This window comes from Esox lucius, chromosome 1, assembly GCF_011004845.1.
Source record: "Esox lucius isolate fEsoLuc1 chromosome 1, fEsoLuc1.pri, whole genome shotgun sequence".
NCBI classification, from domain to species: Eukaryota; Metazoa; Chordata; class Actinopteri; order Esociformes; family Esocidae; genus Esox; species Esox lucius.
In genome coordinates this window covers 4,720,422-4,747,211 of record NC_047569.1, presented here as the reverse complement: position 1 = coordinate 4,747,211, position 26,790 = coordinate 4,720,422, and the positions used below count along the sequence as shown (strand labels likewise).

At 43.8% G+C, this 26,790-nt stretch overlaps 1 protein-coding gene across 6 annotated transcripts; it reads left to right on the top strand.

Moving 5' to 3' along the window:
- Window positions 1–130: 130 nt before the first annotated feature.
- Window positions 131–26,790, top strand: LOC105005599 (SH2B adapter protein 2). Of its 6 annotated transcripts, XM_013133022.4 has the most exons (11): window positions 1,767–6,662; window positions 7,731–7,951; window positions 9,457–9,561; window positions 10,082–11,039; window positions 12,422–12,529; window positions 19,025–19,116; window positions 19,336–19,436; window positions 19,582–19,743; window positions 20,182–20,387; window positions 22,075–22,246; window positions 23,108–26,789. In XM_013133022.4, the coding sequence occupies exons 4-11, from the start codon at window positions 10,113–10,115 to the stop codon at window positions 23,467–23,469; spliced, it is 2,130 nt and encodes a 709-aa protein (XP_012988476.1). In that variant the 5' UTR covers window positions 1,767–6,662; window positions 7,731–7,951; window positions 9,457–9,561; window positions 10,082–10,112; the 3' UTR covers window positions 23,470–26,789. The 6 variants fall into 6 exon arrangements, with proteins under 6 accessions (XP_012988266.1, XP_012988032.1, XP_019905520.2 ...); XM_013132812.3 differs by lacking the exons at window positions 1,767–6,662; window positions 7,731–7,951 and adding an exon at window positions 131–385; XM_013132578.3 differs by lacking the exons at window positions 1,767–6,662; window positions 7,731–7,951; window positions 9,457–9,561 and adding an exon at window positions 131–385.

The following is a 26,790-nucleotide window of genomic DNA, read 5'->3' as shown; positions in this document are numbered from 1 at the left end:
CAATGCAAATACATTGTTTGATTTAAATAAAATTAATTAATTCCTAATGTACTCCAAAAGAGCACGGCTCCTTTAAGGACAAACGACTAGGGCTGTTAAATAGATCTGCGAGTGTAACACACACAACACAAACACAAACACACACCCGGCCACCCCCACATAAGAGACGGTAGGTTGAGTGCAGTCAATGTGCGTTGCGCGGATGGATGGATACAATGTTTTACGCCGCCAGTAGTTGTTTCCTGTCTAACCGCTCACGACGATAACGACACGAAAATAATGAACGCATATTGGCCTTGACTGGACAACAAAACAACAACAGAACAAGGATTGCCTCTCCGACAGTACATCATCGTTAGCGTCATGCAGTGAGTCGGACATCGAGGTATTAGCTCCGCTGCGTTAATGTTTTCCATTTTGTGGCTTCAGTTCGGACATGGATTGCGGTTTATAGAAGCATAGCTCATATATGCTTATAGACCATAAGAGTGGCCTTTGTGATTATAACCAGTTACGTGTAATATAGGCCTACATATAATTTATTAATTTTATTATTATTTGTACACTATGATAATGTGTTGTATCGTGCTTTAGTGAGGTGAAAGCCATAGGCTAGGCTAAACCCTCAAAGTGGTCGCGCCAGGTGCTGAAGGATAGCTGTCTGACTCGCCACGTTTCGGCTAAGTGCTGAAACGTATCCATTAAGAAAAATTGTATTGTGACAGACAGGTATGCCACCTACGCTATAACAGACAACATTGGATTGATGATGCGCTCAGAGAGGTCTCAAAACATTAATCTACTGCTACACGGGATTTGGGGTCTCGGTAGCCTAGTCTACAGGTTTAACACAAAATCCATTAAGCACTGCAGGTATCTGTTCAGTGACAAAATAGCGTACGATAACATTGAAGTGTCTCCTGAATTAATTCACTGCCTTATGTCTATGTCCTGGCCTTGCGTGGGCTATAAAGGCAGTAGCTTAATCCGGTAACGGTCATTCATTGACGCGGATTTTAGAATCCGTTCTTTCAGCCGCAGACTCGGCTCCCAGCCATTCAAGAGTCCGTTATTTCTCATTCATGTAAACTGTAGCGTACAGGCTAAAGCGTATTGCCCATTCACATGGACTGCCATATAGGCCTGAACTAAAATCTGGAATATTTTAGTTCACAGCGCTTTGTAAATGTCTTTGCCTAATGTAGGCTGAAGATCTGCTTCTAGGCTACTATTGCATTGATTGATGCCAATGTTTCATTCGATAGACTATATCAAAACAGATACTCGGAAAAGAAACACACAACCATTATGCCCGTCAATTATGCTTTTGCAACAACGTAAATAAGCCTATTTCAACCCTAAAATTATGAGAACGATGCTCCAGCAGTCTTCCCATATTAGTCCACAGAACGTATTCCTTGATTATTGCCTGTTCATCGTTAACGTTTCAGTACTCCAACATCTTGCATTTCGGGATGTTGTGGTCATATGTGAAATTCATTTAGTGAGTGAAAGGGACAGGAAGCGGAATCAAGTCGCGGAATGCGCGTCTCCGATATTCAATCCTTTATCACTGTTAGCCATACGGAGGCACGCTGCATGAAGGCAGCCTATTTCTCTCCCAATATTTACATTAGCTCTGTTTGTCTTTGCGGGCTCTCTCGCCGGTAGAGGACATGCTAATTAGTGTGTTTAACATGCACAGTGGCGTGTGCGTTGTTATAAGTGCTTCCTTGTTGCGTGTTTCACATCACTGGATGCGCCTCTGGTCCACTGTAGGCCCAGTCAGAATCAGATGGGAACAATGGATTTGTGTTAGGATTACTTTTTTGTTGTTGTTATACAGCACTCAAACAGCTTTTATTTCCAGGTTTTTGTTTTCAGCGTTGGCATATGTTATGTGTACAGAATGTGGCAGAGTTTGGTGATTGAGCGGTAAGGAATGCATGCCTGCTCTGCCTTCTGTCTTGTCATCCCAGTCTAATTAGGGGCCAGGGCATCAGTCTAGAGGAGAGGGGAGGCTGTATCTGTAAAAGCATCAGTTTAGAGCCAATAGGAGAGGCTGGATCTTTGAAGCTATCTAGCTGCGTCTGTAAAACCATCAGTCGGGAGCCTATAGGAGATTCTGAATGTGTGAATACTTCAATCTGGAGCCTATTGGAGAGGTTGTATCTGCGAATATGTTAGTCACTATGCATGGAATCCTACCTACCCCCAGTTATTTCACTGCCTAGGATCTGACATTCCTCATAGTCTGACAAAGTCCTACAATCCCCCCCAGTACTAAACATTGACCTAAGGTTAGTTTCGGCATTTCCCTCCCTCTTCCGTTCTGTATGATTTGAGCAGGGAACACTGAATTGTAAATCTGTTGCTATGTTCCTCTTGAAAATGAATTAGTCTGTAAGACAGTTGGTTAGATGAAAGTCAGGAAGCAACAGGCAAGGTTATCAGAGGCCAGGTCAAAGGCCATTATTTCAGGTCTTTGACGAAGAGGCCATGCAGAGCAGGTGAGAGGGGCTACAACTTTGACCCATTTCTACCCGCCAGAGTTCTTATTTTGGGCTACTGAATCTCTGTTCCTACTTTCATTCTGACATCCATTAGTTTCTCTGGCGTCTGGAATCCTTTGATGAGCCAGTCAGTCACTTCCCAGGAGAGTCAGACTAGCTTAACAGTCCACTCTGTAATGATCTGCTCTGGCAGATCTCAAAAGTTCAAGCTTTGTTCATTTTGGACATGATTTCTAGAGGCAATAAATTAGACATTTAGATTTTTGGGTTGTTGTCGCCTTGTGTTTTAAAAGTTGAACGTTTTGTTCATCATGCACATGGTGGCAGATGCTGTTGCTCTGTAACAATGCAGTCGGTTAGGGTTAGTAATCAAGCTGAGTACAGTATTCCTGGATGTGTATTTGGTCGGTGTCCCAGCAGCAACTTCCTGCATGTGTTGCGTTGCAGTGGACTGCACACATGACTTGGCCGGGCTAATCTTAGAAAGCATGGCTGTGTCCAGAGGTCCCCGGGGGTGGGAGACGCCATCCCTGGCAGTCCACTTCAGCCAATCAGAGGGAGGGACAGAGTCCACAACCCACAGCCCTGCTGGCACCAAATCCCTCCGAGCAGTGCCTGCTTTTGTGCCTGTGTGGCCGCGTTCAGTGCGTGATGTTAAGCCATGCGGAGGTGCATTGGATGTGTTGTATGAATCAACGTTATACAGAACAGGACATTCCATCTGAAGACCACGTGATATTGCTTAGCACACTTGTCTCCTCATCAATGCATTTAGCAGACCCCCAGTAATGTCTCTTTCCTGTCCTCGAGTCCAGGGTCGGTTACGGTTACTGTAGCAAAATTGCCTGACAGAGATATCAACAGTATTCTCTGGGGAGGGGGGGAGGTGGTGGCTGCAGTTGGCTGGCCGCCGCAGGGGCCGTTCGTGTTGACGTTCAAACGTGGGTGTTCCGCAAAACAGAATAATCAGTGATTGGATCATATCCAACCAATCAGTGTCAAAGCAAATTAAACATTTCCAAACCACTCATTTACCAGTTTTTGAGACCAATGCCAATTGTTGTGGAGGTAGACCTGTGATGTCCGATGCTCTCTCAAATGGAGCTGTACGTGTGGTGGACAGCGGAGACGACGCATTGCCATGCAAAACATTTTATCTAGAAAATATAGCTACATAGGTTTGGGAACCACTGACTTCGACCAATGCTCAATAGATGAGTTAAACAGGGTACTACGCCAGGGTACTACGCCAGGGTACTACGCCAGGGTACTACGCCAGGGTACTACGCCAGGGTACTACGCCAGGGTAGTACGCCAGGGTACTACGTCTGGGTACTACGCCAGGGTACTACGCCAGGGTACTACGTCTGGGTACTACGCCAGGGTACTACGCCAAGGTACTATGCCAGGGTACTATGCCAGGGTACTACGCCAGGGTACTATGCCAGGGTACTGGGTTGAATCCCCGAGACCACACATATGTTTGAATGACTGAGTTGCTTTGGATAAAAACGCTGTCTGCTGAATGGATACATGGTATCTGAGATGCTGACTGACATTTTTTGAGTGAATGATCCCTTTAAGGTGCTGTGTGAACAGTAATATGAAAGATGCTGGGGTTGAGGGCTCCTATTATCTTCCATTGTGTCTGGTTGTCAGGGGAAGGGGGCAGGTTTTTGGGGGAACTGTATTGTGTGTGTGTCGTTTGTGTGTGTGTGTGTTTGCGTGTGTGATGTGGGGGTGTTTGAATAACGTGTATTTGTATCAGGAGTGTCTTTCCATTCAAGGTTGAGGGGTCTGCTGGGTTAAGGGTCTGCTTTTCCATCCTTGTCCCAGGTGGCCTTTCTACCTACACTTGCGCACACACACACACACACACACACACACACAGATTGTTTTAGCAGCTGGATCATGGAGAATGAACACGAGCCCTCTTCCGCTCCCCTTTTCCATAGGTTCAGCCTCTATCTCTTTATTTCATTCTTCTCATCTCAATACCTTGCTGTTTTTTCTCTCATTCTCCTCTTTCTTCCAATCTCTCGTGCCCTCTATTTCCTCTTTCTTCAAACCGTGTTAATGTCTTTCTTTATCTCACTCACTGCCATACAATGTGTGGTGTCATGGACTTGATGACCCTTTCAGCCTCTGCTATCCCTGAACTTTGACATGTACTATAAATCCTGTGATCTCCACTTCCTCTAGCAGCCTCTCTGGCTTGGGTTTCATGCTGTGTGAGTGTCCAGTATCCTTGAGAAAGGTCCATATCCTCTTTTTACCGGAAGAGCACAAGCTCAAGAAATACACCCTGTCATTTGTGCTGTTTTATTTTCTGCTGAAGACGGACCACCAGAGGGTTTTTATATAGCAGGACTGGTATTGACTGTGTCCTAGCCATCACATACTCAGGGGAAGCTAGCTAGTTATTACAACACTTTGTGATTACCATCCCAGTCAGCTTAATGACAAATCACATACGACACCAGTAAGACAGCGCTTATTAACAAGCTGACGATGGGTTAAACAATGCATTCAATTACACAGTGCTTAGGTAGGACAGTTACGCCAGCATATACAGCAATGGATTTTTAGAAAACAGGTTTCAGGAACATTGTTTATTTTCAAAGGGCTAGTTATTCTGAGACCTTAGCTTCACTGGCTGTGGTACCTTATATATGTTCTGTCACTTTATCTTCAGTGTGTGTTTGTGTGTGTGTGTGTGTGTGTGTGTGAATGCATGCGTGGGCGAGAGTCTCAATCACAAAAATAAATCTTACTCAGTCATTTTCACCTTGCTTGCTCTGCTGTGTCTGAAATAAGAGTATTTCAGGCCTGATGGGCCCCTATTTGGTGAGAGACAGTAATCTCTGGGCTGGACTCCACAGAAAGAAGATTCAACACAATGACTCAATGCAGCTTATTCATCTCAATTGTCAAACCAACCTCAAATTGGATCTAAGAGACCCTCTTACACCCAGCCTCTGATTAACTCGAATTACGGATCCTTAGGTACTGGATCCAGAGTTTTCCTCCCTCCAGAGAGACCGAAATCCCCCACACCCCCACTTTCCCTCCACATGCCCTGATATACCTCGATGAGGTTTTATCTGGGCATCACAAACATGTCTTAACATCTTGAAAGAGGTTGCTGGATGGATGCTGCCTCCCTCCAACCAGCTGGATGTGCCGGGTGTTTTCCTCCTCATCCTTCTCACAGCTCAGCCTGAATCCGTCTTTCATGTGATCTCATTTGATCCAGCTCACTTGGTTCTCTACCAGAGCTACACGGGGAGGAGGAGAAGGGAGGAGGAGAGGAGAGGAAAGAGAGCAGGAGAGGGAAGGGGGAGAGACAGAAGACATGAAAGACAGACTGTTTATCAAACGTAGCCTAGTTAATGAGGGAAAATGTTGGAAATGTGTCAAAGACATTATTTTATCATATTTCGATTTCATTTGGTTTTCATTGTAAATGTAATTCGTTTGCGCATTTATGATATTAATCCATATGAAGTACAATTTTGTTAAATTATAAGCTCATGTAAAAATGGGAACTCAAATGGGAGGTGAATGAGAGGAAAAGAGAGCCACTCGCGGATTTGGGCACAGAACTCCAGGCTTGTCCTTGAACAGCAGTGCAGGAATTAGTTCCAGTCAGAGGACGAGAGTTGTGCGCTAAGCCTGTGTGACAAGATGACCCACGCAGATGTTTCTGAAAATAACCAAATCTGCCTGCATGTAGAATAGCAGGTGGTGGTGGTGGAGGAGAACTGTGTCTGTGCGTGCAAACGGCACCTCAAGATTCGGAATGTAACTTAGTTATTAAGGAAATAAGGACAGCTGAAATCCAACTCAAATACAAGCAAAACTACCTCCCTAGCCACTGTTTTGGCTTGAGATCTTCACAACCTTCACTACAGTACTAAGGAAGAGGAGGGAGAGCTGTGAGGAAGCTGACGCTGTTGGATATGGCTTTAATGAAATGTTTCGGTTGTTTTCTCTGGGTAACAAACCACAGAGAGATAGCGTAAGGGAAAGACAGAGAATGAGAGGGAGATGGTGGGTGAGAGAAAGGCCTACAGCACTAGTGCCTGACACATGTCTTCCAGCCAGTCTGTCAGATGTGTGCCGGACATGGAGACAGCAGAAATGCAGGTATGGAATCTTCAGTTTATTACCACAGATAACATTGGTGACAAACAAACTGTGCATTTTGTTGATTAATAGCTGCTTTTGTGGGTGTTGATACAGGTTTACAATCTTCACTTTTACAAGGTAATGAATGAAGATGACCAACTCCAGAAACCTAACAGGGTTTTGTTGTAATTATTAAATGAGTCAAATATAACTGAGGACATTCATACATTACATATTTTCACTAGCAACCAGGGAGTGATTTGGGTTAACCTTGCCGAGGGACAGAGAGAGATTTCCCACCGTGCCGGCTCCGGCATTCAATCCAGGAACTGTTTTATTATTGGTCAGATGCTTGATCCACTAGTCTAACCTTCCACTCCAAACACGCTAGCCTAAGTTAAACGTGTTCTGCATTCAAAGAACATATTCTTTTAACGTGATGAAATGTAGGTCCTAAGAAAAGGAGAGAAGAAGGGATGAGGCCAAGTCATAAATTCACTGAGACAGGATAAGAGAGGGATGAGTTTCTCAGTAATTGTGGAGGATCACAGAAGGATGAGACAGGGGTGGGAATGTCAGTCGTTGTGAAGGAAGAGTGAGGCACTGACAAGGATGAGTCCAAGTAGAATCTACGAATCTACGAGCAAAGACAGATAAGATAAAATAATTTTCCAAGGAACTTTTTAGTAAATAACAGAATAGTAGATTTCTAACTGATAAAGACAGTTCTGTGATTAAAACATTCATTTAAATGCACTCTGAGAAGTTTATAATAAATTTAAATAAGTGGTCTGCATTTTCTTATCCATATGTTTTTTTTTCTTCCCTACTCGCTAAGACCATGAATGTCTGCAACACTTTCAAGGAAGTTCTTTGAACGCCTGCCTCATCAGATTAATCTGTGGCGGACGGAGTCATGCTATCTGTATAACTGCAAACCAAACACTGTTACTAAACATAAACAGAGATAGATGTAAGAGATAAACACCAAAAATACTCAAAGGAAATAATTTCCTGCACATAGGCCCTAGTTGCATCCGTGTCAGTAACCTCTAAAAATGATGTCAGCTGGTTTATGTCCTGTAGTGGTGATGTAGGTCATTGTAGCAGGGCGGAGTGAAGGGAACACTTGTCCTACTGGGAGGACGGGCTGCCTGCTGCTACTGCTGTCACCTCTAACAAACGCACCCGCGCTCTCCAGGGCTCAGCAGTCTGTTTCATTCACGCGTCTTCTGTTGTTCGCATGGCACACCATTCCAAACAGGGACCGTGGAAGCTGTCAATGCCAGGACTCACACATTCTCACTGTAAGGTCTGTTTGTGTTGGTGATAAAACATGCAGGCAGGCTCACGGGTGTTGCACGCACTGTGTGTTGGCACAGCATAGGGATAAAGGACCCACACACAGACACACAAACACTTATCCTCTCAAACATTCTTTCGCTCTCTCGCGCTACCTCTCTTTCTCTAACATCTCTTTCACAGTTTCCATATTTGTTTACAATGTCAAAGCAAGTAGATAAAAAGGAACATAATAAGTAACAAGAATTAAAAATGGAATTAAATTAAAAATGAAAAAAAGATCGATAGTAAACCTCACACAATATTTTAAGTGTTATATTATAAACGACATACAGTGCAGAAGAAATGCATATTTTGCATGGCAGATGCAGAAGTTAAGCAGTGTTTGATTTTAAATTATTTGTTGGTTTGCATAATCTGAGGAAAAAATATGTCTTTAATGTTGTTATACATTTGGCAGGGGGTTAGGAAGTGCAGCTCCATTTCCCCCTGCTTTGTGAACAGTGTGTTCTTGCGGCCAGGTATTCTGCCACTGTGTACTCTGTTTAGGGTAAGGTAGCATTACAATTAGCTTTATTATTTTTTGAATGATTCTTTTCAGTGCATGAAATTATTTTCTCTTAGTTTCTTCACTATTCTGTTGATCCTGTTACTCTCCTGTGGCTCCCTGGGGACTATTTGTGTTTGCAAACAGAGCCCCAAAACCAGTTGGCTTAATTGGCTCTTGGTTCAGTTCTCTGTCAATGAGGGCTTTGTTATGAAGGTTTCAGAGTAACTTTCCTTAAGGTGGGTGAGAAATGTAGCAGCTTTTTTTCTGGATTTTGATGGTATAGCCTAATTCAGCTGTGCATGCATTATTGGGGGATTTGCGTTGTACTCCTGAGAAAAAGGAATGAGGACCTAATAAGCCCACATACCCTTAAGCCATCTTCCATTTTTGGGTTCATATTTTTTTTTGTAAGAATATATTTTTTGTGTTTTTTAATGTCTTTACCAGTATCTGTTTGTTATGTCCATATAACCTTTTTATTTTATGCCATTAATAAGTCATGGATTTCCAAGTGCCACTACCTCATGCCAGTCAATTTAGAAGTTGCAGAAAAACTTGTAGAAGGTATACACTTTCTGGACTTTTTTGTGTGAGTACTCTAACTTAATTCTTAGTAGCTACATAGCTTAGTGAAACAACATGCTAGATGTTTCCTGTAAACCACTAGTGTCCCTTTTAGTTCAGTTTTTTTAATATAGTTTGTACTAGGGGTTTTGATCTCATTAATATTAATAAAAAATAAGACTAATATTCATTCATTATCATTTAAAACGTTTCCAAATTCATGTTTTTTTAAGAAAATAAATATTGTTATTAAATAAACATGACTACTTTCTGTAGCCTGTTCCCAACACTCATGATACTCATGACTGCTGTTGTTCATAAAATGGGATCAAATAGTGACTGTGACAACATTTCTGATTACAATTTTTACTTGCTCTTTTCATTTCCTCAATACAGATTCTCATTACCACATTACTCTTAGTGGATTTCAATACAAAACCAACCTGCACACTCTGGAACACCTTTCAATCTAATCAGAAAACAGTATTCAACAATTCCTTGGTAACAATTACTATTAAGATTTGGATTGTGGGATTGTTGTGGGTTGTTCTCAAAATACATTTTGAGATGTTTATATGGTAACCTTTCATACATAGAAATGTCATTCTACAAAGATCCAGAACACAAAAAGCAATATTTGCATTTAAAAAGCACAGCCCAATGTTTATTGTCTGGTGGGCAGAGACAAAAATAATTGGTGTGTGATTGGTGTGTCCTGTTTAGTCGCTGTTTCAACTCAAGTTACACTCGAGTGACTTAAAAACAGAACGATTAATGTCCAGGAGTTGCCCAGTCAAGCCTGGACCTCATTCTGACTAAGAACATGTAGAAAATGTTGGAAATTGCTATTCACCAAAGTTGGAAAAAAATAATTCTATCCATTTCAATGTCAGAATGTAGCACACTCATGTGAGAAAAATTGTTTTTATAGCCACTGTATGCTGTATACAGTGTACAAGGCTATATCATATCTCTTTATCATATCTCTCTAATCATTTGCACATCTATTTCTCTCTCTCAGCCTCTCCCAGGCAGGTTGGCATGGCTCAGTAATGAACGGTGCGGTGGTGCCCGGCAGCCCGGAGTTGTCCTCATGCCCGCTGCCCGACTGGCGTGAATTCTGCGAGCTGCACGCTCGAGCCTCCGCCGCAGACTTCGCCCACAAGTTCCGCCGCTTCCTGTTGGAGAACCCGTGCTACGATTCGCCGGGCGCCGACAGCAGCTTCTCGCGGCACTTTGCTGGACACTTTCTGGAGTGCTTCTCTGCCGCCCTCATCCAGGCCCGTGACCAACAGGCCTCCCTCTCCCCGGGGGACGACGGCGCAGACGCGCCGCCCAAATACAGCATCGTCCCGTTCCTTGGCATTCAGGGTTGCCCCCTGCCCTACGGACACAACGACCTCTACCAGAGACGCAAGGACGCCGGTGCCTCCAGCGAGTCCCTGGACAGCATGGACAGTGGAGGTTTGGGAATAGCGGGAGGGACTGGCGGAGGGAGCTCCAACTCTGTGGCCCCGCCGCGCGGTACTCGGCCCGCCCACAAGGTGTCGGCCCTTGGCCAGTCACGGAGCTCGGAGGACGTGTCACTGGGTCACCCAAAGGCCCGCTTCAAGAAGGGCTTCTCCCTGAGGAACATGAGCCTCTGCGTGGTTGATGGAGTGAAGGAGATCTGGCACCGGCGTGCCTCCCCGGAACCGGACCCCATGGCCGGAGGGGTCAGAAGGCCCAACGGAGGGGTGGTGGGAGGGGAGCCAAGCGGGGAGAAATGGTCCCAGAGACTGCGCCTACCCCGTGGGTCCCAGGGCCACAAGGCCGAGCTCCTGGAGGTCCAGAGAGACGGAGCGCTACGGTACATGGTGGCAGACGACACAAACTGCATGGGGGCAGCTCAGTGGCAGAAGTGCCGTCTGCTGCTGAGGAAGACCAGGAGAGACGAAGGCGGAGACAAGTTCCTGTTGGAGTTCTATGTACCGCCAAAGGTAGAGAGTGACGCGGGCACGGACAGAAACACACACACACACACATGGTAAAAACACACACACACACACATAGTAAAAAACACACACACACACATAGTAAAAACACACAGACACGATTTGTCTATGTGGGCTTTCACAAATCACTGGCTTTGACTTAAAGGAGATTGAACAAGACTAAAGGCAGTGCAGCCGAGTGTGTAAATCTCTCCGCTCTCCCTCAATTCAGGGGACCGGGAGAACAGGTGACGTCGAGGGTGGGAGGGAGGGAGGGAGGGAGGGCAAAATGTTCTCAAGATTTCTTGTCAACATTTGACTTTAGGGAAACTTGGACAGATAATTTACATTGAAGTCTGAAAGTAATTAGAGAGGGAAGGAGAAGGAAGAGAGAAAAGACCTAGAGAGGAAAGAGTTGGAGTGAGGGGGAGGAAGAGAGTGAGAGGAGCTGCAGTGTGAGTAGAGCTTAAGCCAGAAAGATGGTGGGCTTTCTCAAGTACCTCAACTCATCTTGCTGGGAGTTTGTGTGCTCACTTGAGGAAATGAACTACAGAACAGTTACATACAGGGCAAGAAAAAGGAGAGATGACACATGCAGTCTGTTGTTTGACATAAGGAGGGATAGCTTGCTTATGGAACAGATTTGATTGTTTATAAGATTATGGGTATAGATGGATTGATCGAAATTATTGGTAAGTTAATCCTTTACACATTTCACTCACACAGGGATATGCAATATTATTTCCTGACAGCCAGTTTCAATTCCTCTAGGAATATCTCATGTTGACATTTTTACTGCTTGGTGTAGGCCTGTTTGACCACTGTTCTGTGAAAATATTGCAGTCATTAAGTTTCACTTCTACCGGACTTGCCTGGGGGCTCTGCATCAGTTCCCATTAGCAGCCATCAGTCTCTAGGCAGGCGGAAAGAAACTACTGTGTCATAAAGTATGCTGCATTGTGACAGACTGAAAAGTCTTAGGATGGAATCAGTGTCAACGCATGCAGTCCAAATGCCCTCTTCAATCCTCTCCTCACCTCCTTGAATATTTCACTGCAGAAGTACGCTGGTGAGCTAAGTCTCCTCGAAAGTGCTTTCTTTCACCAATTCTGTCAACTTAGATTAGTGAAGCCAGCCAGGGTCCCCTCAACTGTTGCCAAGGATGCAAAGTGATCTAAGTAGGCCAAGAGGAACAGGAAATATCTGTTTAGATACAGAAAGTGCCATTTGATACCCCCCCATCCCGGAGATGAGCTGAATGGAGGAGATGAGGAGCAACATTGCCTAAGTCTGATCAACTGATAAACCTCCTACACAGTGTCATCAGCTTCTCTGACACAAAAAAAATTATTTGAATTGAAATTGACGCTAGTTCCTGTGTCCAACAGTCATCCAAGCCCAAAGTGAGCATCCCTTTATCGGCCATTGTGGAGGTGAGGACCACAATGCCCCTGGAGATGCCCGACAAGGACAACACCTTCGTCCTCAAGGTACGGGTAAGAAAACACGCAATGCACATATCCAAACAATGCCACTGCCTAGCCAAACATACCAGATGAACTGTCATCTTCATACTTGTCTGCGGTGAGTTCAGAACTTGAAACAGATCCTAAATCGAGCCCTGAGCCCTACACCAAGATATACACTCACCTAAAGGATTATTAGGAACACCTGTTCAATTTCTCATTAATGCAATTATCTAATCAACCAATCACATGGCAGTTGCTTCAATGCATTTAGGGGTGTGGTCCTGGTCAAGACAATCTCCTGAACTCCAAACTGAATGTCAGAATGGGAAAGAAAGGTGATTTAAGCACTTTTGAGCGTGGCATGGTTGTTGGTGCCAGACGGGCCGGTCTTAGTATTTCACAATCTGCTCAGTTACTGGGATTTTCACGCACAACCATTTCTACGGTTTTCAAAGAATGGTGTGAAAAGGGAAAAACATCCAGTCCTGTGGGCGAAAATGCCTTGTTGATGCTAGAGGTCAGAGGAGAATGGGCCGACTGATTCAAGCTGATAGAAGTGCAACTTTGACTGAAATAACCACTCGTTACAACCGAAGTATGCAGCAAAGCATTTGTGAAGCCACAACACGCACAACCTTGAGGCGGATGGGCTACAACAGCAGAAGACCCCACCGGGTACCACTCATTTCCACTACAAATAGGAAAAGAGGCTACAATTTGCACAAGCCAGGTCTGATGAGTCTCGATTTCTGTTGAGACATTCAGATGGCAGAGTCAGAATTTGGCGTAAACAGAATGAGAACATGGATCCATCATGCCTTGTTACCACTGTGCAGGCTGGTGGTGGTGGTGGTGTAATGGTGTGGGGGATGTTTTCTTGGCAAACTTTAGGCCCCTTAGTGCCAATTGAGCATTGTTTCTGACCATGTCCATCACTTTATGACCACCATGTAGCCGTCCTCGGATGGCTACTTCCAGCAGGATAATGCACAAAGCTCGAATCATTTTAAATTGGTTTCTTGAACATGACAATGAGTTCTCTGTACTGAAATGGCCCCCACAGTCACCAGATCTCAACCCAATAGAGCATCAATCAATCAATCAATCAAATTTATTTATAAAGCCCTTTTTACAACAGCAGTTGTCACAAAGTGCTTTACAGAGACACCCGGCCTTAAACCCCAAGGAGCAAACAACAGTAGTGTTGAATTTCAGTGGCTAGGAAAAACTCCCTAAGAAGGTCGAATTTTAGGAAGAAACCTAGAGAGGACCCAGGCTCAGAGGGGTGACCAGTCCTCTTCTGGCTGTGCCGGGTGAGATATTAAGAGTCCAATTGGAATAATAAATACATTTCTCTGGGCTAAATCCAGAGTATATTCGATTTTAGACTAGGTCAGAAGTAAGACCAGGTGGACAAGGACAGGGACAGCAACGGGTCCCCCAAAACAGGTAATCCGCAGGTGTGGACCAGGACCTCATCTCCTTCTAAAATTTAAAACTGGAGGAAACTGAGAAAAGTTAGTAGTACATCCCTCATATCCCCCAGCACAATAATGTAGCAGCGTAACACCTTGGAACTGAGATGGGGGGGTCCGGTGACACTGTGGCCCTACCCGGACAGGGCCCAACAGGCAGGAAATCAATCCAACCACATTGCCAGGCATCTACCAAAGGGACACCCACCAACCGCAACCCCCCTGAATGAGGGCCGAGTATTGCTAGCGGCGTACAGCCCAATTGCACAAGTGCGCAACAGAGAGTCAACAACAAGCCAGTGACTCTTCCCCCGAAAGGCATTGGAGGGAGGGCATCCCAGTGGCGACGAGAGCCCACCTGGCAAGACAGCAAGGGTGGACAGTATCAAGCCTACTGGTCACCTTCACGCCCCCGGGCCAGGTTACACCTAATTATAAACCGTGCTGTAGAGATAATTCTAGGTACAATTAAAAGGCCTGCATCTTGCGATCTAAGGTTATGTGTAGGTATGTATGGCTGGATCATTTCAGCAAGGTAAGTAGGAGCAAGTCCATGTATTGATTTATAAGTTAAGAGTAAAACCTTAAAATCAGCCCTAACCCTAACAGGCAGCCAATGTAAGGACGCCAGGACAAGAGTAATGTGTTCAAATTTTTTTGTTCTAGTTAGGATTCTAGCAGCCGTGTGCAGCACTAATTGAAGTTTACAGTAATCTAATCTAGAAGTAACGAAAGCATAGATACATTTTTCTGCATCAGTTTTTGATAGAAAGTTTCTAATTTTTGCAATGTTTTGAAGATGAAAATAAGCAACTCTTGAGACATATTTTATATGTTCTTCAAAGGAGAGGTCAGGGTCAAGGGTAACGCCAAGGTTTTTTACAGTTTTTTGGGATACGACCATGCAGCGGTTCGAGGTTCACAGTGAGATCTGCTAACAACGCTCTTTGTTTTTTGGGTCCTAAAAGGAGCATATCTGTTTTATTTGAGTTTAAGAGCAAGAAATTCTCTGTCATCCACTTCCTAATATCTGAAACGCATGCTTCCAAAATAGCTAATTTAGGGGCTTCTCCATGCTTCATTGAAATATATAACTGTGTGTCATCAGCATAACAGTGAAAGTTAATATTGTGATTTCGGATTACATCGCCCAGAGGGAGCATGTATAGTGAGAACAATAATGGGCCCAGAACCGAGCCTTGAGGAACACCAAAGCATACCTTTGACTTGTCAGAGGATATGCCATCCACACTAACAAACTGATATCTTTCAGATAAATAAGATTTAAATCAGGCTGGAACATGTCCACGTAGCCCAATATTGGTTTCCAGTCTCTCTAAGAGAAGGGAGTGATCAATAGTGTCAAAAGCAGCACTAAGATCAAGAAACAACAGGACGAATGCGGAACCTTTGTCTGAGGCCATTAGAAGGTAATTTGTTACCTTCACGAGTGCAGTCTCAGTACTATGATGGGATGTAAAACCGGACTGGAATATTTCATAAATGTTTTTTGTCTTTAGGAAGGCATTTAGTTGTTGGGAAACACATTTTTCTAAGATTTTTGAGAGGAACGGGAGGTTCGATATTGGCCTATAATTGTTTAATATGTCGGGATCTAGATTAGATTTTTTTAGAAGAGGCTTAATTTCCGCAATTTTTAGTGAGTTTGGTACGCATCCGGAGGAAAGGGAGCAATTTATTATGTTCAGCATTGGCTGACCTAGCACAGGAAATAACTCCTTAAGTAATTTTGTAGGAATCGGGTCTAGCTGAGAGTTTGTGGGTTTATTACAAATTTTATGAATGTGTTGAGCGATACGGTATCAAAAAATTAAAGTGTCCCCATTGACACCTGGTCAGGGAGGTTCAGGACATTTTTTGGACAACTGAGATTTTGAGGACCATAACTATTTAAGGAGTCAGTTATTTGTTTTCTAATGGTGACAATCTTTTCATCAAAGTAGTTCATGTATTCATTACAACTAAAGTGAAGACCCACTTCACTTGCTAAGCTTTGCTTTTTTGTTAACTTTGCAACTGTATCAAAGAGACGTTTTGGATTGTTTTTGTTCACCTCAATCAGGTTGGAGAAATAAGCTGATCGAGCAGACGTAAGTGATTTTCGGTATTGTACTGTACTGTCTATCCAGGCTAGTCTAAATACTTCCAACTTGGTGGAGCGCCACTTTTGCTCCAATTTTCTGGAGGCTTGCTTAAGTGCTCTAGTATTGTCGGTGTACCAGGGAGCAAGTTTCTAGTTGCGTATTTCTTTATTTTTTAGTGGTGCAACTATGTCTAATGTATTTCGCAGTATTGAGTTTGATCCTCGATTTGATCGTTTACAGATTTATTTACTCTGTCGTTAATGAGTGAACTTGTAAGAATATCAAGGAATTTATTTGTAGTCCGAGAATTTATAGTACGGCTTTTGAAACTCATTGTTTGGGGGGCAAGTGGATTTCTTGTTTTAACGGTAAATGTAATAAGACAGTGATCCGATAATCCAGGATTTTGGGGGTAAATTATTAGATCTACAATATCTATTTCTCGTGACAGGACTAAATCTAAGGTATGATTGTGGCAATGTGTTGGACCTGAGACATGTTGGATGAAACCCATTGAGTCAATTATGGCTTCAAAGGCTTTTTGAAGAGGATCATTGGAGTTTTCCATATGAATATTGAAATCGCCAAAAATTAGAATCTGCCATGACTACAAGGTTAGACAATAATTCTGGAAACTCATTGAGGAACAATGTGTATGGCCCGGGGGGCCTATAAATAGTAGCTATGTAAAATGATTTATCGGCCTGGTTAACTTTCATGAGTAAAACTTCGAAAGAATGAAACTCGGTGATATGTTTGAGAGTAAGTTTATATTTACTGTCATAAATATTAGCGACACCCCCTCCTTTTCGGGACGCACAAGGGATATGATCACTAGTATAGCCAGGAGGAGAGGCCTCATTTAAGGCAGTGAATTCATTAGGCTTTAGCCACGTTTCACATTAACCAATAACATCTAGTTTATGATCAGAGATTAATTCATTTACTGCAACTGCCTTTGGAGCAAGAGATCTAATATTTAGGAGTCCCATTTTGAGATGCGAAGTGATACAATTATTTTTATTTTTGACCGAGGTGGAGGAAGGCTTTTTATCTTAATAAGGTTGTTTTTGTTAGCACTACCTTGTTTAACTTTTCTCAGCCTGGAACGAGTCACAGTGGCAATAGGTAAAGCTGTACTAACTACTCTGGCTATGCTATCGACAGACTCCACTATGCTAGCAGGCTGGCTAACAGCCTGCAGCCTGACCTGCACCCTATCTCGTGTTAAAGCTATAGGAGTGAGACTCCTGTCAATGTTCCTAGACAAAAGAAGAGCACCACTCCAGCTAGGATGGAGTCCGTCGCCCCTCAGCAGATCAGGCCTGGCCCTATTTCTGGGAGAGTCCCAAAAAGAAGGCCAGTTATCTACAAACTCTACCTCCTGCGACGGGCAGAACTCCGTTTTCAGCCAGCGATTGAGTTGCGCAAGTCTGCTGTAGAGCTCGTCACCACCCCTAGCTGGGAGGGGGCCAGAGACAATTACTCGATGCCGACACATCTTTCTAGCTAATTTACATGCTGATGCTATGTTCTGCTTCGTAACCTCTGACTATTTCATCCTAACATCGTTGGTGCCAACGTGGATAACAATATCTCTGTACTCTCTATACTTGCCAGTTTTAGACTTTGCTAGCACCAACCCCAGATTTGCGGCTACGTCGGTGGCTCTGCCCCCGGTAAACAATGTACGATCGCCGGCTGATTCTTTAGTCTAATACTGCGTGTAATGGAATCGCCAATGACTAATTTTTTCAGTTTTTCAAGGCCACCGGTAGAACATGCCTGCCGATCATTCCCCTCCGAAGACGGCTCGGGCCTTGACTCCGACTCCAGTGGGGAAAACCTGTTCAAAGTCTCAGTTGGTTTTAGCAACGATTCAGGTTTAACTGGTCGACGGCATTTCTTCCCAGTGACCAAGAAAAGTTATTGCCCGGCTGCAGGAGCTGTGCCAGGGGGCTAACAAAACTATCGTTTCTACCTGGTGGCACTGACGCAGATTTTTCTATTTCTACACTAGCATAATCCTTGCCTGGCATTTGCGTCAGAAGCCGAGCCTCTAACTCTGCTATCTTTAACTTAAGACGAACATTATCCTCCGTGTTGTTGCTACAACAATTACAGTGAAAAGGCATTGTAATGATACTTAGCCTCGGGTGTTCAGGTTGAGTAGTTATGTTAATTATGTCCAAAAAGAGTTGGGTAAGAGGTCAACAGATAAATATTGCGTTGGTAAAACTCTAAAATAGAATTTTGACCAATTAGTTTATATCGAGTAAATTCGAAAAAGTTTGGCAGGTAGCCAGGTAGGTAACAGCAAGCAGAGTACAGCACGTCAACAATGAGCATCTTTGGGATGTGGTGGAACGGGAGCTTCGTGCCCTAGATGTGCATCCCACAAATCTCCATCAACTGCAAGATGCTATCCTATCAATATGGGCCAACATTTCTAAAGAATGCTTTCAGCACCTTGTTGAATCAATGCCATGTAGAATTAAGGCAGTTCTGAAGGCGAAAGGGGGTCAAACACAGTATTAGTATGGTGTTCCTAATAATCTTTTAGGTGAGTGTAGTTCAACATGTGTAAGAAATATTTGAATACCTCTGTCTTAACCCCTGAGAGCTAAGGGGTTGGTTTCTAATGTTATACCAACCAAATTCTCTCAGATCTCTTATTGTGCAAATTAATTCAAATTACTCCATTGGCACTAGGTAAGAATGTACATTAATTAATTCACAATAGGACATTATTAAAGCAACCAAATAATCAAGAAGTTTCCTGTTGACAATTAGTAAAACAGCAGAGACCAGCCATAATAAGAAAAACATGATAATGAAAATAGTAACCGTCAGTAACAATGGCAGGTTGGTGGTCTGTTATACCCAGTCGCTCATTTCGTGTTGTCTCACTTTCTCTTTCTCTGTCTGTTTCTATTTTACAGGTGGAAAACGGAGGAGAATACATTCTGGAGACCATTGACTCACTGCAGAAAAACTCTTGGGTTGCTGACATCCAGGACTGCATGGACCCTGGGTAAATGGAGGGATAAATATTTAGTATTAGGGAGGGAGGGATGGAGGGAAACAGACGGGAAGGGACGGGACAAACAGTAATTAATCATCTAGTCACAGGGGGAGTTTTTGACAGTTCCATCTCTCTCTCTCTCGCACACACACACTTCTGCTAGTTGTTTCAGTGGAAGTACATATTTGACTGGCTGTAAACAGACGTTTGTGTATGCATGTGACCCAGGGACAGTGGAGATGACATTGAGCTGGCGTCGTGTCCCCATGGCCAGGCTTCCAAAGACTTCTCCATGGTGGCCTCTTGCAGCTGTGAGCTTCTGTCCGAGGGTAAGACACACCCACCCATACACATGCGCACACGCATAAGAACCTAACGTCACACTTCGTCCTTTGAGAGGAAACACATATTTTCTCCAGTCTGGTTACTATGGGTGTTGTCTTGAGGTTGGGATGGTTTTGTTGTTGTGTTCAGGGGTCCATCGCGTTCCAGAAAGATCATGTGGCACGGCAACAGAAGTGTATAGCGCCCCCTCAGTCCGCTGCAGAGAACTGCCTTCCACCCAGCACCCCTCCCATGTTCCGTTGGAGCGATTCCTACAATCCCAGGAGTCTCTGGGCAGCAGCCCCACCACTGGTAAAGAAACAAACACACTTCTAACATAGCTCTAGAAATGGAAAAATCATAATTGGTTCCCCTTGAAAACTGAAATATTCACTAATCCTTTACCATAACCCCATAAAACCTAACCTAGACCATGAACTGAACTCTAAACATAACCCCTTTTACCTAACGTAACCCCAACTCTCATGTTTACCATAAACTTAACACTTAAAACAAAAAAATATACATTTTGTAAAATGGGGACTGTGAAAATATCCCCATTAATAGCATTTTCCTGGTGTAGAAAACCCTATGTGTATGTACACAAACACAGACACACACACGCACACGCACACACCAAGAGAACATCTAGACATAAATACTTAAATAGCAAAAAGTCAGTGTAGGCTACAGAAGGTGTGTGGTCTATCCTTTCTTCTGTGACCTCTCATCCTTGTCTCGCTCATTCAGGGCTTCCTGGCGAGGGGGCAACCGAGGCAGAGTTTGACCCCAGTCTTTCGGGGTTCCCGTGGTTCCATGGGACGCTGTCACGTGTACGGGCAGCCCAACTGGTACTAGCAGGCGGAGCTAGGAGCCATGGGCTGTTTGTGATTCGCCAAAGCGAGACACGGCCTGGCGAGTATGTCCTGACCTTCAATTTCCAGGGCAAAGCTAAGGTGAGCCAATCACAAATGAGGAAACTCCAAAGCCATCTAAAAACCAGAAAAGGAACCAGGCAAGCCTAGTTCAGCTGGCCTGCAATTAAAAGTAATACATACTGTTGCCCTCACTGGACTCAAACCTGGGTCTCCCACATGAGAGACAATATCCTTAACCACTACACCACGGTGCTATACATTTGCCTAATGTTGTTATAGCATCTTGACATTAGATCATTTTGTCACACATTAACATCACACCAAGTTTGAATATTTCGCTAGACACCATTAAGCATTGTGTTAAACTGGCTAACATTTCTTATTAAGTTTACCTTCACCACAAATAGCATCTATAAAATGTATTGCTTTTGCCACTGGCCGTTTTAACAGCTAATTAGCCAGTATTAGGCCTAAAAGTATCTACCAACTTAGTACTTGGAATAGTCATAAGAAAGGAGCAATGTCTAGCGAGACTGAAGATGAACTTTACACAGCCAAAGCTATTTCATTTCATGGCACAAAAAGGTTCATTTTCCTTTAATTAGTGATTAACATTGATACAATAACTACCAATATAGGTGACGATAACTGACTCTTTCATGAAAAGAAGAGAGAATCGTGGAAACCCCTACTCTTTTACTGCCCAAGGGGTTTGATCTAGCCTATATTACCCCAAAAGCATGCACGGATGCGTACTTCGAAATTCCACCATAAAATAGTTGCAATATAACAATAAACAGTTTTATTTTAGGCTTAATATAACATAGCTACTGAAGGTTGTATTCTGCGGAATGTTTGCTATCCGGAACAAATCCTAATGCATAATGTGTTTTGAATGTGACGAGATTTGAGGACGGGACCTATAGTTTGCAGGTCCGTGTCTCTAACCCCTATGCTATTTAACAACAGTTAGTCAGTCAGTCAGTCACTCACTCACTTAGTCAGTCAGTAAGAGACATTTGTTCTTCTCGGCTCTTATGTGGTCCGGCAAAAATACAGGGGAACATGAAGTTGCTAAGGCAAAAAATATATCTTTTAGTCAGGAAACAAGAAGAGGATGCCAGCACTCTTTTGAATTTCCCAGTGTAGCCCAGACAAAGTATATATATATTGATATAAACATTGACCTTACCAACAAATTTGTTTTGTGGTAGTCTTACCAAGCAAACTTAAAAAAAAAAAAACAGATAACCATCTGCAGAATTCATAAAACGGAATAGAAAACGCATCAAAAGCGTGTACAGCTGTCCTCCCGGAGTGAGAGGACCGGCGCCACACTCTGTGGTGTTACTGAGATGTGAAACAGACCCTGTTCAGATGCCCTCTGGGGCAGCAGGTATGTGACAGGAAACAGTTCAGGAGATGTAGCAGTGCAGTGCTGCAGTAATGTCACGCCGATGTCCCAGAGGAAACAAGATCCACCTCCACATCCTGCTGGCCAACGCTCAGGAAGCCAGCTCTGCTCTCCTCCGGTGTCAGTCTTGGCATTCTCTGGCACCCCTCAAACAACCAGTCATACTCTGCATTACAGCCTGCTTTTTTCTCTCTCTAGCTTTCCACTCGTATACCTCTCTGTCTATCTGTCCCTCTCATAATTCAGGACTCACATTCATAGCGCTATAGTCAATGCGGAGGAGTGTCATACGTGAAACGACCACTTGAAATGGTCCTTGGTGTTAGTCACCGCCTTACTCTCTCCCCCCAGCACCTGCGCCTGTCGGTAAATGATAACGGCCAGTGCCACGTTCACCACCTGTGGTTCCACACGGTCTCCGATATGCTCCGGCACTTCCACGCCCACCCTATCCCCCTGGAGTCGGGCGGCTCGGCTGACATCACGCTGCGCTCCTATGTGCAGGCGCAGCGCACACCGACAGGTACCCAACACACACACGCGCCACTAAAAGTCCTGTGAATCAGTTGAAAAAAAGCAACCAAATATTATCTGGATCACAGCATGTTTGTGTCATGTAAGGGATTGACCATTTGTCTATCAGGCCTTTTAAAGGGCCAGTTCTAAGCGTAACTGTTCTTGTTACTGCAAAGCCTCATTTAATAAACCGGGTGACAGGCACAGCAATGTTTTAACAAGAGCCTTGGCTCATTTCTGGTAGACATGATGCTCAGTGAATGTCTTGTAGTCCCAGTGTGGACAAAACCGCTAAACGTGACGAGCCCATGGACTGAGGAGGTTCATCGTCTTGAAAACTCCAACGTAGAAAGCCAACAAGCCTTCCCCGCAACAACCCCCCCACCCACCCCTTGCCTGGCAGGCGATGAATGCTCTCATGTGCATTTAGAAAGAGGGAGAGCGAGAGGCCGATTATACCACAGGGGTTTTGAATGCAGGGCTGGTCCCTGGCTCTGGCCTCCCCCAGCCTGACAACCACAAAGAGACCCTCTGTTTCCCTTGGGCCCTGGGCCTCTACACACACACACACACACACACACACACACACAAATACACACATACACAAATACACACATACACAGTGAGTCGGCTGTTGATGCAGCGTGTAAAAGGCTTTATTGATACGCGGCGCTCAGCCGTGTCTTTATCAGAGGTGCGACTGTTGTCGTTGTTGTTGCTCACAGAGGGAGGGGATTGTAACCGGGTGGGGGGGGGGGGTTTGGTCAGTACTTTAACTTGTGTTTCTGCACAGCATCTTTAATGAAAAGCTGTGTTTGTGAAACCTGAAATGTATCGGGCCTCTTAAAACACTGCTCTTTTCTTACAGACAGATATCCCTCCTCGGTCTGTTGCTCCCACAACGACGCCGTACCTCGACTCCCCACCCCATCCAGGGACCTAGGCTGCCGGACTGACCCGGCCCAGCCGAGCCTCCACCTTGCCGGGGTGTCCCAGACGGCGGGGACTGCTTCTGACACCCCTGTCTCCTCCAGCTCCTCGTCCTCCCCCACCGCTCCTCCTTCCCTTCCCCGCAGTGAGCCAGGTGGAGGAGGAGGAGGGGGGCTGGTTAGCAGGAGTAATAGCTCTGAACGCCTGTTAGACGCTTCTAGCGGCGCCTCAGAGGACTACCAGGACACAGAGGGGACGCGCCGGATCCGAGCTGTGGAGAACCAGTACTCATTCTACTGAGGCCCCTAGGCCCTGCAATCAGTACCGGGAGCCCTCTTTTGAGGATGAGACAAAGAAGCGCACAGATTTGGACTCAACTGTTTGCGGGTGGACATGGTCCAAATCACAGGGAGGAAGGGAAAGAAGAGAAAAGAAAGCAGTCTAGCGGAGGAGTCATATGGCTTTGATTCACTTCACCAGACCACTTCCTTCCGGCCCTACCCACAATTCCCTTGGAGCAAAGGCCCTGTCACCGCCCTGCTTAGTTGATCAAGAGCTGAAGTGACCCGAAATAAATGGTTTCCCCAATTTCCTCCCAGTCCCTCTTGAGCACAGCACTAATGTTTGTAAAGCTGCTTCTAGCCTGTCCCGGATATCCTCGCTGTCCCCAAAGGGAGTTAAAATGCACTTTCCACTCCTGAAGCTTTGTTGTAATGAATGGTAACACAAGTACAGTAATTGGGAGTGTGATGTTGTTTGAGAGATTAATATTTTCTTTAAGTCTACAGCCAGAAGGTCTTAGTGCCTGTCAGTTACACTGAATTTTCACAATACGATATGGTGTTAATACTGATATGCCTCATTACCTAGGCATTGAGTTAGAGACATTTATTATTACAGTTAGTTTCCAGAAAATTCTGAATGTATACCAAATTTCAGATTTTCCTTATTGAAAATAATTGAAATTGGAATTTGAAAGATAATTTCAATTTCTGTGTATTTCCTAAATTAACAGAAAAAATCCAAACCCTGAAAACACTGCTCCAACAACCAGAACACAACTCACCACTCCAACTAGCTGATATGGTGCTGCTGGCAACATGTTCATATCAAAGGCTGCTAATTCAGTCAAAGTTAAATTCAAAGTTACAGGCTGTGGTCTGATTTCATCAGCTATGGCAGGTGAAAGGTACAGGCTAAAGTCTAATACCAACTAGCAATTGAAGGTGCAGGCTACAATTCGGTATTATTCGCTATGGGAGTCAAAGGCACAGGAAAACCACAGTAACCGGAGGAATGGAAGTGTGTCCTTTTTTGTTATGGTTGACATCTATGAGTGTGACTAAATACTGGTGTATTGAATGCAGGTGGGTTTTTGCGTATCAATAAATACATAAATACACAGGAAGTAACACTGACTCAAATAACTGACTTAAATTGCACTGACCCATGAAGTACGACTTGACCGATCAGCAATTGAATATGACTACACGTCAATTCTTTAGCATGTGCATTTTTTTTAACTTAATACATGCAAAGGTTGGAAATTGTTTTAAAACTGCAATAAGGCATCCTGCGGTTGAGATACATTGCCACAGCTAAGTGCTTTGTCTAGACACTATACAATGTGTTGTGCCTAAGAACAGCTGTTAGCATGTGTATATTGACCCCTGGTGCCTTATTGCTTACGTACGCTTCTGTTGCACACCTGCCACTGCAGCAGGAAATGTAGAACTAAAGTATACATTTTTGTTGTGGCTAGAAGGAAGCAAAATCTCTCATCCCCTTCCTCAAAATAGCTAGGACTGCTGGCCAGAAAGACTAACTAAATAGCTGACTAGTTGATGGATGCAAACAATGTTCTCTCCTAAAAAGTAATATCGATATGACATCTGTTTATCTCGGACCACTGGACAGAAACAAAACTAGCTGATGGATGCAACCAATGGTCTCCCTAACAAACAAAAAAACATCCCTTTCAGTTAGGTAACTTGCAATTTCATATCATAATTGCAATACTCCAAGGGAAACTCCTAAGGCTAGTAAGCTGCTATAACAATATTGGTTTGCTTTTGTTCAAATAGGCTGGATTCTGGGGGAATACGTAAATTGTTTCATGTAAACCTTTGATACCTGAATTTGGAAGAAAGTAGAGAATGCAGGGGACGTAGAGAACACAGAGTTAAGTGTTTTGGTAGGGGATGGTGGACAGGCGGAAACACCCCTGACTTTTATTACTTGAGTGCAAGTTCAAATCCATGGAGAAACCATAACCCAAACCTTTTCTAACCCTAACCCTAAACCCATGGCTTTGACACCTAACCTTAATCCTAATGTCAAATGTAATTTGTCAATACATAAGTTAATATGTTTTAGTAGCATTCTTAACATACTTTTAACAAATTCATAACATATGATATGTTTTGGTAGTGCATTGTATTGTACCCCATGTAATTTAACATATAAAAATTCAGCTGTTACAGAATTAAATAATGTTACGTATTCCCCTGAGACCAGGTTGGCTTTGGGGCGGCGGGTGTCGTTGGTTGTTTAATTCGTTATTTGTAAAGCTGTTTTCATGTTCAACTGTTTTAATAGAAGAGTAAGAGGAAGCAAAAGCAGTGAAACCAAAATAACGAAAATGACTGCAGTTGCTGGTCTTTGATTTCGGGATAGTTCAATGTATCTTAATAGACGCATCAAACTTGTGTTAGCCTATTTAACGCGTCAGATAGCGTTAATAAACGTGTCAATTTTGAAACGCAAAGACCCATACTTGTGTGATATAGCCAATCCAAGTGTGTAATAACTGGCTCGTCCTCCATTGAACCTTTGTTTGGTGATTCTTTTGTCCCAGGTTTCATATCGTTAATTTTGGCCAAGGACAAGACATCTGAAGATTTGCTTTTGAAGTTGGTTGTGTACGTTCTAACGAACGTCGGACTTGGGGACCATCATTTGGGGAGTGCTACTTATTGGCACCGCGGCAATGTGTGTACAGGCGGTCTCAATGTAGTCCCTAGATGGTCATGCTAGGAAAGCCCAACTCAATAATAGGTTAGAAGTAAATCAGCATCTGTAGTTAGAAACTGCGGTAAGCTACGTTGTGTCTCTTGCATGGCCATATGGTGACAATCACCCTTTGGCGCCGTATATCAGACTAGTAAATAACAGGAAGAGTGGGAAGGAGGCAGTTTGCGATATGTGCCAATTTGATAGGTAGGCTATTTTTGAAAAGTAGCTATTTAATTCTCGGCCGATGTGAAATACATTTATCAAGTCTAATTTATGTAATTCCTATTGTTTTCTGCAGTGAGATACTCAAAGACTCATTCACATATCAGAGACTAGTGCGGGCGTTACGGTTTGGCCTACCGTTATTTTCTTTAATATTTAACGCAGATTTCTGTTTTCTAGCTGAGTTTTGAAGAGTCTGTGCAATTTTGTACAAAAGTGATGTACTTGACATAATACTTTATATTTCTGTGAATAAAACGTGAGCAAACTTACAATAACTTTCTCGTGTATTGTCTCTATAGCAACAGGCAACCTGATCTTGCCCCAACCGTTAAAATCATCATTAACTGAACTTTACATAGTAGGGGAGACCGGGGGAAATTG